This window comes from Tribolium madens, unplaced genomic scaffold (genome assembly GCF_015345945.1).
Source record: "Tribolium madens isolate multiple individuals breed KSU strain unplaced genomic scaffold, Tmad_KSU_1.1 Scaffold_19;HRSCAF=116;Tcas5.2_LG9, whole genome shotgun sequence".
In the NCBI taxonomy this organism is placed as follows: domain Eukaryota; kingdom Metazoa; phylum Arthropoda; class Insecta; order Coleoptera; family Tenebrionidae; genus Tribolium; species Tribolium madens.
In genome coordinates this window covers 2,892,450-2,904,260 of record NW_025400983.1, presented here as the reverse complement: position 1 = coordinate 2,904,260, position 11,811 = coordinate 2,892,450, and the positions used below count along the sequence as shown (strand labels likewise).

The 11,811-nt window shown below is 30.1% G+C and overlaps 3 protein-coding genes across 3 annotated transcripts in view; 1 reads left to right on the top strand and 2 right to left on the bottom strand.

Moving 5' to 3' along the window:
* LOC123011314 (PDZ domain-containing protein GIPC3) overlaps window positions 1-3,686 on the bottom strand; it is a 6,471-nt gene extending 2,785 nt beyond the window's left edge. The window contains exon 1 of the mRNA XM_044408691.1: window positions 3,290-3,686. Within this exon, the coding sequence (XP_044264626.1) occupies window positions 3,290-3,523 (234 nt within the window). The 5' untranslated portion in view covers window positions 3,524-3,686. The remainder of the gene's footprint in view (window positions 1-3,289) is intronic.
* A 2,711-nt stretch (window positions 3,687-6,397) lies between these two features.
* LOC123015243 (mpv17-like protein 2) lies at window positions 6,398-7,340 on the bottom strand. The gene is made up of 3 exons (XM_044414876.1): window positions 6,941-7,340; window positions 6,659-6,897; window positions 6,398-6,605 (listed from the first exon to the last, which is right to left on the bottom strand). Exons 1-3 carry the CDS (start codon window positions 7,170-7,172, stop codon window positions 6,471-6,473), a joined length of 606 nt encoding a protein of 201 aa, XP_044270811.1. The 5' UTR covers window positions 7,173-7,340; the 3' UTR covers window positions 6,398-6,470.
* Window positions 7,341-7,386: 46 nt separating this feature from the next.
* Window positions 7,387-11,811, top strand: part of LOC123015707 (protein FAM107B) — a 21,764-nt gene continuing 17,339 nt past the window's right edge. Inside the window, exon 1 of the mRNA XM_044415587.1 lies at window positions 7,387-7,641. Coding sequence (XP_044271522.1) covers window positions 7,600-7,641 — 42 coding nt within the window. The 5' untranslated portion in view covers window positions 7,387-7,599. The remainder of the gene's footprint in view (window positions 7,642-11,811) is intronic.

Sequence of the window (11,811 nt, the reverse complement as noted above, 5' to 3'; positions counted from 1 at the left end):
GTAAATAAGTATAATAGGTTCATTTAATTTAATTTAATTAATCTAATTACTCAATTTATTTTCATCTAATTGATTTAGAAGTAGTGTTTTTCTTGTTACCTTTACATAATTACCAAAGTCCTAATTCGGAAAACTTAATTTAATTAATTTCTGGTATATTTATAATTCTACGTAATTTGGTTCAAAAACTGCTTTATTCTAAAGTGTTACTCCGTATTTCACATATTGCAAGTTTAAATTAATTTAAATTAATTAATTAGGTAATATTTTTTATCTTGAGACAATTTAATTTAATTAATAATAAATGGTATGTAATTCAACTTAATTTGATTAAATTTCTAGGTATATGAATTTCTTCAATTTTTTTTGACTTTACGTAATCATGAATCTTCTAATTCCGTAAAATTTAATTTAATTAATTTATACTTGTTGCAATTCAATGTTATTTGAAACTACGATATTCTAAAATTTTTAAAAATAGGTAATTCAAATTAATTTCAGTTTCTTCTTTTGGATTAATTAAAGGCTAATTTCGAGAAACTTTTGCCCTAAGACAGTAAACATTTCAATTTGCTTAAATTAGAATTCAGTTTAAACGAATTTTATGTAATTCAAACAAATTATAGAATTTAATTAAAGTTTTCCTCTGTGTTTTATTGGTTCTATGAAGTTATGTGTTCTAATTCGCTAAAATTCAATTTACATAATAATTTCAACAAATGCTATAATCTAAAATTTTCTAAATTGTAGTGTTTTTATATAACTTTCAGTTTACATTTAATTAATTATTTATATTTAATGAAATTAACAAATTTGGGGACATTTTGGACAAACAATAAATTTAATTTGTTCGAATTTGGCGATTTTTAAATGAATTGTTTGTAATCCAACTTAATTTAATTTAATTTACAGACTTCTTCGGTGTTTTATTGATTTTACGTAGTAATCAGTTCTCTAATTCGTAATTTAATTAATTTGTATTTGTTGCAATTCCATTGTTCGAGTTTTCGAGGTAGTAAACAATTTGCTTAAATTATAATTCAGTTTAATCAAATTTTATCTAACTCACTAAATTACTGAATATAACTAAAGTCTTCGTTTGTGTTTTATTGATTCTAGAAGTTGTATGTGTTCTAATTCGCTAAAATTCAATACAGGGTGTGTCGAACTCGCGCCCCAGAAAGACATGAAAAAAATATTTAAAAAATTCTATCTGTCAAAAAATGTTGATATTTATTTTTTGTCATTTGACATTTTTATGTCTATTTAATAATACTGATAATCTTGTATGTTTTTTTTATAATTATTTAGTAAAAGTACAAAAATTTTGACAATAAAAACCACAAATAAAATTGAAGAGAGTCACAAATTAGGATACAGCTCTCTTGTTTTGTTCTTCTAATAGCCTGTAGCAAAAAAATTAAGAAAATATTTTTTTCAATAAGAATAAATAGAGTCAAAGTGCAAAATTTAAACTCTCATAACTTCGAAATTTTTATAGATACAATTTTTTTAACATTTTTTCTCTGGGGCGCGAGTTCTGGCGCACGCTGTATTTTTTCCTTGCTGTTCTTATCTTACGTCACATTCTTTCGATGATCTTACATTTGTTTTCTTTATTTTTGCATATCTCTACAAAATATACCTATTTTCTCTTCTTTTTGTTTTACTTTGATTTTTCCTATAGTTTTTTTACATTTTTAATTTCAAACGTAACGTTTTTGTTTACTTTTTTTTTCTTTTATCCATCGCTTCTTTGTTTTTTACTTTTCTTCATAATAACGTTTTTTATGTGAATTATTCTTATATCAATATTCGTATTCATATTAATGAGCATCAAATAAGTTGTAGAAGTCTAAATGCATCTTTAATTTAGGCCGATTCACACAAAAATTGTCATTAATGTAATTCATAACAAATTTAATCACATTAATAATGACAAAACATTTGTTCTTTGCCACCTTGTTAATTTTAATTATTTTTTAATATTTCAAAAAATGGGGTACACATATTTATTTAAGAAAATAATTTTTGGGAAAGATTGAGGTTAGGATTGTTTGAATTTTTGCATGATTGCCATCTTAAAATGATCCCTTTCAACGACTACTTCGATGCACATTAATATAAAAACTCTCTAATAGGAATAATAATTCTGTCTTCTTATAACTACCTCTTCATCCTTACCTTACGTTAAAACAACATTTCTTAAATATGTTATCATTGTAATCTTTTTGCTTCTTTTGTCTCTTTTTCTATTTTTGATTTTATTTTTATTGGTTTTTTTTAAATTCTTTAACATAAATTCAACTGCAAAATTTTTTAATTTTTTTGTCTAGTTTTTTTCTCTCATTTATTCTTATCCCTTTTTGTTTTGTTATTCTTATCCCTTTTTTGTTTTTGTTTAGTCAAACCGCTCCTTTCTCTTTTATTTTACTTCAACAAAGTAATTTTTTTGGTCATTTTCTTTCTTTGTAATAACTCATAACTCTAATAATAAGAGATTTTTATAGATATTTTTTTTTAATATTTTGTGCATGTTCCTGGTATCCTACCTTACTCTTTTTTTCTGGGGCGCGAGTTCTGGCGCACCCGGTATACAAGGTATTACAAATTTTAGTTCAAAATAATTATTTAATTAATTAAATTAAATTAAAATAAAGGTTTGGGGACATTTTGAATGTCTACTGTACGTAATTTAATTGTTTTCCGGAGAATTGTTTCCAGTTTTACGTAATTGCAGTGTCACAACTTGAATTTCTTAATTTATTTCTCATAATTATTTCTGATTTATGTCAATAACAAAAGAGTTGTTTAACTGTATTGAAATTTTTTAATTCAATAAACAATGAAACTAACCGTTTGTTGGGCAAAAATCGTGTTTGGCGTAATTTCAAAAATTAAATGACACATCCGGGATTAGAAAAAAAACAAACAGTTATATTGCATACCCGCATGTAATCGGAATGCCCGTATTTACATTGTTGATAACTTGTGGATATTAACAAGTCGTTAAATGGCATTTTATTGGTCGTTTGTTAAGTGGACGATACATTTTTGCGAAATTAATTAAGGAAGCTCAGTATTTCACCGTTAAGTTTTCTTATCAATAAAGTTAATTGCGAACATGTTGCAATAAGAAAAGAAGTAATTGCGCGGCGAGAACTCTCTCTGGTACCAGTGGTGCCACTCGAAATCAAGATTGTAAAAAAGTAACGGATGAAAGATCGCGTTATCTAATCAGATAACCCCCAAGGTGTCTAAATATTATTTTTGACCCCTTGAAATGTACCTCCGAGGGTGGGAAGTCGAAGCATTCGGCGATCTTCTGGTAGAGTTCCTTGACGTTTGAGAATCCGGAGACGAAGACCGTGGGACTGCCGTGGGCGAGCTGGCAATGGAACTGCAAGGAGGCCTTGCTGATGGGCGACACCGGGGACGGGGGCACTTTGCTCTTCACCACGTTGTTGTTTTCCACCGCGTCCGAGTGGGCCAGCGTCGGCTTCGGGCGATTTTTTTTGAACATTTCCACACTTTTATTACACCGAAACTAAACTATGTGTGACATAGTCGAGGGCCGCTTATCGAGATAAGAGCGACGTTATCGCGATCACTATTTTTCGGTACATATCTAGCAGCGCGTTTTAATGTTGACTGAACCACGTAGAGGACGATGATGGTCGGGAAGGTAGTTTTGTCTGCGATGCAGGTGGAATTAGATACGGCTTTGGGAAGGTCGACGATACTTGTTTCCAGTCATTATCTGGGACAATGGGTTTGATGGATTTGGGACGCAGAAAAAATTATACAGGGTGAATCATTAAAAATGTAATCACCCTGTATAACAAAAAAAATACATCAAACGAGAGAGCTGAAGCTGCTTTACCAAAGTACAAAATTTTATTTTTCTATTATTAGTAATAAAGTTGCTACAAGAATTTAAATATTTTCAAAATTTTGAAGAAATTCGTTAACTTGGCAACGCCGCAACCAAAATTTAATTATAAAATACGACGAAACTGCATTACGATGCAGAAAAACTTAAAAAAAAATAATTTAATGTGTGATTTATTAAAAAAATATACAGTGCAAAATTTTACTTTTCTATTGTTAGTAATAAAGTTGCAAAAAAATCGATAACTTGGCAACGCCGCAACCGAAATTTAAATACAAGCACGACCAATATGAACATGAATATGAGTTGTCAATTAAAAAAAAGTTGAATACGGTCCTGGAATAATAGGACCCCTTACATATTTCAAAATAATTTGAATCGATGCAGATTTGGCAACTGTGTAATAAGACCAAATTTTATATTTGTAGCTTTAATAATAAAAATCGTATCCTCCGATGTCTGACTAATGATTCATCCTGTATATTTTTTTCAAATTGTGTGTGTGTGAATAGAAAAATATTTTAGAAGTTTGTATTCTCTCTTTTTTCGGTTTTTGTTATTTACTTTATTTTCGTGTAAGAGATAGAAAGAAAAAAAATTGACCAGACCAGGGATGGAACCCTCAAATTTTGAGTTGGAAAGTCAGAAATCTTTTGCTAATTGTCCGAAATTTCACTATTTTCTTTTTTTTTTCAATTTTTGTTATTTATTTTGTTTCCGTTTAAGAAGTTCAAAGAAAAAAATATCTCCAGACAAGAAATTGAATCCTCAAATTTTGTGGTGGAAATCCTTTCCTAATAATTATTTTTGAAATTTGATATACGAAATCTACGTACTTTTTTAGGTTTGTTGCCTAAATTCTTTATTTTCTTTTACTTTTGTTTTAATTTTTTAATAATAAAAATCGCATCCTCCGGATTCACCCTGCATATTTTTTTTCAAATTTTGTGTGTGTGAATAGAAAAATATTTTGGAAGTTTGTATTCTCTCTTTTTTCGGTTTTTGTTTTTTATTTTATTTTCGTGTAAGAGATGGAAAGAAAAAAATTGTCCGTACCAGGGATCGAACCCTCAAATTTTGAGTTGGAAACTCAGAAATCTTTTGCTAATTTTTCCAAATTTGACTCTATTTTCTCCTTTTTAAATTTTTATTATTTATTTTGTTTCCGTTTAAGAAATACAAAAATAAACAATTTGGCCAGTCAAGGGATCGAACCCTTAAATTTTGTGTTGGGAATTTTCTCCTAACTATTTTTGAAATTTAATATCCGAAATTTACCTACTTTTTTACGTGTGTTGCCTAAATTCTTTATTCTACTTTACTTTTCTTTTCACTTTTTTTTAATAACAAACAAAAAATTCTTTTTATAGTAATTCCAGTTATTTGCCGAAAATCGGGCAAAATTTTGACAAAAATCAAAAAAATTAGCAAGATTTAGAATTTGGAGTTTTGATTGTGAATTTACTGAAACGAAATTCTTGCTTATGTTACTGTTTTTTGACTATATTCTCTCTTTTTTAAATTTTTGTTATTTATTCTACTTTCGTTTAATAAATACAAAAAAAATTATCCAGACCAAGAATCGAACCCTCGGAAAACCTTGCCAATTATTTTTGGAACTTGACAATCAAAATCCTCCCACTTCTTGCGTTTGTTTTCTAAAATGTATATTTTTCTCTAGTTTAAAAAAATCCTTAAAAAATTGTTAAAAATTTTAATTGTATATCTACTGAAACTAAATTCTTGTTACTATTTATTGACGATTTCCTTTCTTTTTTCAATTTTTCTTATTTATTTTTATATCAAAATTTGGGTTGGAAATTAAAATTTCTTTTGCTAATTTAGCTAGATTTGAAACAAAATTCTTCTTGTTGTTACCATTTTTTGACTATATTTTCATTTATTTTAATTTTTGTTATTTATTTTATTATATACAATATACAAAAAAATAATCCAGACCAGGAATAAAATTTTGGGTCAAAAACTCAGAAATTTGTTACTAATTGTTTTTAATTTGCCTAAATTCTTTATTTTACTGTAGTTTTGCAAATGTAGATAAAAAATAGCTAGAAAATTTTGCTTGTAAGTCTGTTGAAACTAAATTCTTCTTGCTGTATTTTCTCTTTTCTTAATTTATGTTATTCATATAGAGAAAAAAAAATTGTCAGAACCAGGAATTGAACCCTCGAAAATTTTTCGCACAATATTTGTGAAATTTATATCTAAAATCCATCTACTTCTTGCGTCTGCTGCTTAAATTCTTTATTTCACTCTAGTTTTGAAAAATTTAGATAAAAAATAAGACTGATCCAAAAATCTGTTATTTTACTCGTTTCTTAGAGATTTAAGATGTTGCTGTTACTATTTTTATCTTTTTTTTTTTGTTTTTCAAGGTTTTGTTACATATGTCACTTTTATTTTATTCATTAAAAAAATTGACCAACCCAGGAATTGAACCCGAAACTCTCGAGTCGCCACTGTTGGCCTTGAAATAAAACACGTATAACTGGTTGCATAATTTTTATTTTTCATTATTTCTCTCTTGGCATTGCAATACTTTTGGTCTTATTTAAATTGGTTAATATTCGTGCTTGATATACGATAAAAATACGTTATAAATCATAGTGACGAAATTAATATAAATAACTTGATATCTACAGGGGATTAAATAAAAATTGATAAATTGTGTCGGGGGCCACACACACCAATCCATCTGCAACAAACCAAATCAAAACCACTAATCCGGCAGATTAATCGACTAATTACCGTGTAGACAGCCCCAAATTTGCCTAAAAACTCCTCATTTATCCTCTTTACAGGTTTCTGTTCTAGCAGCCCTAGTGTATAAAAAAACTGGGCTATACAAATCGGCGACATAACAATCTGATCGGCTAGAATCTTTTTACTAACAGTCACCATGTCCCGCAAAGGCCACAATTTGTTAATAAAACCGTAATAGTAGTGGTGGACGGGCCCCATCCCCAAACCCACCAGAAACATCCTACCTGAAAACGACCTAAAATTCGCTCAAAAACCAAATTCCTATACCTAAACGGGCGTAATCGTAGCGGGGCTCATCCCCACGTGCCTTGAAATCGTGGTGGAACTCCTGCTCGACCACGTCCCCCAGGAGCATGAGCACCCCCGAGCTCACCGTGTTTGTCACGAGCAAATACTTGCCGAAAGCTGCCCTAATCGTGTACTGGAAGCGGCTCGAGGGGCCCCCTTTGGGCCCCGCGGTTGAAAACCGTCGCAAAATTACGAAACCCCGACGCAACATTATAGGTTATGTAACTGTCACAAAAAATTGGACAAGACACCTCACTTATCTCATTAATCAAGCTTTATTTACACAAAGGAGAGACAATTAGGTAATAATTCAGTGATAGAGTAATTATTAAGTACATTTTTGCGGTTTTTCAATGTTTTAATGACGTTTCAGTTGTTGTGCTACTCGCCACTACGTGGTGCTAGCTGTCGTTTGTGTCAACATCTGTCAAAAGTTTGTTTATAAATGGCGTCACACGTTTTTTGTGATTGTAATTAATTAATTGGATTTGTGTTGTATTAAATTTTTGTTTGAGTGAAATTGGACAAATTCTAGTGCGGTTCAAATTTCAGTATTGATTTTTCCGGATTTGGGTTGCTGAAAGCTGAAGTGCTGAAAAAGGGCGGAACAGAACCGGAATGAGATATAATCAGATAAAATGCCGAGTTCTCCTGAAACCACACAAAATCCGCTCGATAAGGTAACTTTAATTAATTTCAGTCACCAGTGGCGTAGCATTGAGTAGGGCGGGGGCCAAAATGGCCGACTTTAGAAATCCGATTTAACCTCACATTTTTTTTACTTTCGCTCAATGTAAATAAGTGAAATTATTTATTGTCTCGTCAATGTCCAGGTGACAATACGCCAACTTTCCACTCGATTTATGTTTGCATGTCTTGGATAATTTTATAATACTCGAGATAAGCCTTCAGCCTTATTTGAAATATGAGCCAACTTTCTACACTTTATCTTGGTCCCCTATGTCTCGAAATAATAATGAAAGTGATGGCGACTTTCCCTCCATTTAGCGGTTTGTGATGGTCAAATAATAAATAGGGCCCTTATGGGGTTCGAATATCGTCCCTAGTATCGCATTTTATCGATCATTCATCAGGAAAGTGTTTCTAAATGTGTTTAGCACATGCCGGATGTGGTTGTTTTGTGGAGTTTGTTTTTATTTTTAAAATTCACTTTCTCGAGTCGAATCGTAATAAGAATGGTTTTGATCGATTAAATGGCTTTTTTCTGTCAATGATCATTAATTGAAGATAATCCGGCTACCGGATTACGGCGTTTTTATAGTTCGGTTCAGAGCCTGCTTTACTCGTCGAGCAGGTGAAGAGGACAGTGGCGGAGGAGGGAATGGATAATAAACAAGGCTCAAGTGTGTGTTTTATTGTAAATTAAAACTGTGATAAATGAGTCGTATTTTTTATTATTCCGCTATGTAATGGGATTGTTTCATGAGAAATACCTGAGTAATCTTTGCAAATAGTATGTACACTGGATTTTTTTGTTTCGTAGTAAACTGAGATAACATTTTTGAGTGATAGTGCGATACGTTTCTAGTCGATATCTATTTTGCACAATCAAATACATTTGTTTAATTTTTTAAATTGGTAATAAGTACTCTAAACGTGCCTATTGTCGAAAGAAATGACGTTTTTTACACTCTTTGAGGGTCTAGAATCTCAGAAAATGCGTTAAATGTTCTTGGATTGTGTTAATTTTTAACGATTAAAGTTGATTAGATTTTGGATTTATCAAGCGACGATTACAATTACAGTACTTCAGCGTAATTAGCGTGGAAAAAATCAGTTGGTGTTGCTAAACCCGGGAAATTTCAGTTTCAGTTTGAAAATTATCGACTAAAATTTCGACAAAAATCAAAAAAAAATCTATGTTATAGGACCTAGTTTCCTTGTTAGAAAATTTAGTCTGTAGATTTTCTGAAATTATAAGTTCTTGCTTTTGTTCCTATTTTTGACTCTATTCTTTATTTTCTCAAATTTTTTACTTTACTTCAGTTTAAGAGATAGAAAGAAAAAAGTGATCCAGACCAGGGATCAAACCCTCCAATTTTGGGTCAAAAACTCAAAAATTTTTGTTTTTAAAATTTGACTTCTAAGATCTAACTATGTACCTTTTGTGTCTGCCACCACTAAATTCTTGTTGCAGCTACTATTGTTTTTTCTTTTTTCTCAATTTTTGTTATTTATTTTTATATCTTTTGAGTCGGGAATTAAGAAGTTTTTTTCTAATTTAGCTAGATTTAAAATAAATAGAATTTTGATTGTGAGTCTACTGAAACAAAATTTTTTGCCTATATTTTCTTTTATTTCAATATTTGTAATTTATTTTATTTTTGTTATAAGTCTTCTTCTTCTTGGATCTTCTTGGTATGGAAACGATGAACAAAAACACGATTAGCCCGTCACACCAAACTTTTATTTTAATAGCACAACGCGTTTCAGGTGAGAATAAAACTCGTTTTATATAAAACGAGTTTTATTCTCACCTGAGGATGACCACTTTGTGGTCGAAACGCGTTGTGCTATTAAAATAAAAGTTTGGTGTGACGGGCTAATCGTGTTTTTGTTCATTTGTTATAAGATACAAAAAAAATTGATCCAGACCAGGAATCGAACCCTCAAATCTTGTGTTGGAAAACTTTTTTCAATTATTTTCGAAATTTGACATCCGAAATCCAGCTACGACTTGCGGCTGCTGCCCAAATTTTTATTTTACTCTAAAAAATGTATGTTATGAAACGTTGTTATAAAATTTAGTTTTTGAGTTTTCTGAAACTATACATTCTTTCGTTACTCTTTTTTGACATTATTTTATCTTTTTTTTACATTTTTGTTATTTATTTTACTTTAGTTTAAGAGATAGAAAGAAAAAAAATGATCGGGATCAGGGATCGAACTCTCAAATTTTGGGTCGGAAACTCAGAAATTTTTTACTATTTTAAAATTGCGCGTCTGTAGCCCAAATTCTTTGTTTTGCTCTAGTTTTGAAAATTTAAATAAAAAAAAAAACAGCTAAAAAATTTTGATTGTAAGTCTAAAATACAAAATAATATACAAAAATAGACTAAAATTTTGACAAAAATCAAAAAAAAATTCAATTTTAAAATTGATCCATATAACGTTTTTTACATTTCTAGAGGTTTCAAAAACTTAATAAAAAATGCATAAGACTACTGGGTCAAGTTTAAAAAACTACGAATTTTTTGAGTTTTTGAGATAAAATCCTCAAATTTTTAATTTTTTTTCTCTTGTAAATTGCGAAAAAACTGTTATCTCAATGATATAATATTTTGACCTAGACATTTAAAGTTATAAGCGGATTTATATTTTTGATATTTTTGCCTTTATCAGAAATTTTCTCGATAACTATTTATTGTCTAATACTGATATTTTTTGTATATGATAGAAAATTAAATTTGCTTTCTAACGGTACCAAACAAAAGAGGTTATTATCAATAATAAGTCTGGAATTATTGACAATAGGCCGCTCCGGGTGCCAAAAATCGACCAAAATTTCCACAAAAATAAAAAATAAAAAATTCAACTCTAAAATTGATCCATATAACATATTTTACATTTCTAGAGGTCCTAAAGACTCAAAAAAGTTCACAACACGTTATTGTGCCGACTTTAAAAATTACTATTTTTTGAGTTCTTGAAGAATTCTCACACAAACTCAAAATTATTAAAATTCTTTAGAAAATCGTTAAAAATCAGTTTAACTTTCCACATTCTTGAATTAGATAATTTCGGATTATGTCATTTTTCACCTAATTTCCTCCTTCGACATTTAGGTCTCTTGTAGATAGAGTGAAAGCAAGTATTGTATTTGGTAAAGTATAAATTAAGATTAGATAACCTAGATTTTAATCAAGGATTTAATTTACGGAAGTTCATAACTTGTTTGTGGTTTATGTAATTCATTGTTGAACCAAATAATTTGATCAAAAATAACGAAATTGCGTTTTAGGCCAAAAACACCAAATTTTCCCCAAGTTTAGTATTTTAACACCGTCGAAGGTGCAGTCAACCAAGCCCGAACCCCACACGCCATCCGCCACTGTCGTCTCCTTTCGCAAAAACTCTTGAACTATCTTAGCAGATTTTTCAAACCTTCGGTTATCAAATGCAAAAAAAATTATTCACTTATTGCAAAGGGTTCAAGAGCTGTGATTTTTTAAATGAACCCTTGCAAATGTCAAAAACTATGACAGATAAGTACCAACAACTTTGAAAAGGCGAATTTAAAAGTGCGGTAAAAATTATTGGTTTCCATTCACAATTTCAAAGTTGGCGCCAATTTCTTGTAGTTTCGGAAGTTCAGCTATTTTGAAAATAATTTAATTGAAGTGAGAATARAAAATGCCAAAATTATAGTCACATTAGAAGTTGAAAAGTTTCTCATGTAGGACTTACAAAAATCACCCTGTATATGATCAAACTCAGGGTGAATACTATATCCTTTCTTAGTGGGCGTAGACGTTACCCCTGTAAAAGAGTTTTGCACGAAACGATTGATTAGGCAGAGATGTGTCTAGTCAAGTCAATTATTATTCACCCTGTATTAAGAGTATGATAAAAGAGCAGTTATTAGTGACTCACCCTGTATCTACTATACAGGGTGATTCTAATAGTTGTGCAGAAATTTTAAGAGTAGAGAATAAAAGATACGAAAATAACTCAACTTGTCTTATTCCAATGTTTATAGTTTTTGAGATATAGAGGGTTGTAATCGTCAAAAAAATTTAAATTTGGTGGGCAGTATTCCACCAACAAAAATGGTAAATAAATATGAATTCTGATGTTATTTCTGCAAAATCTATGCAAAAACTATGTTA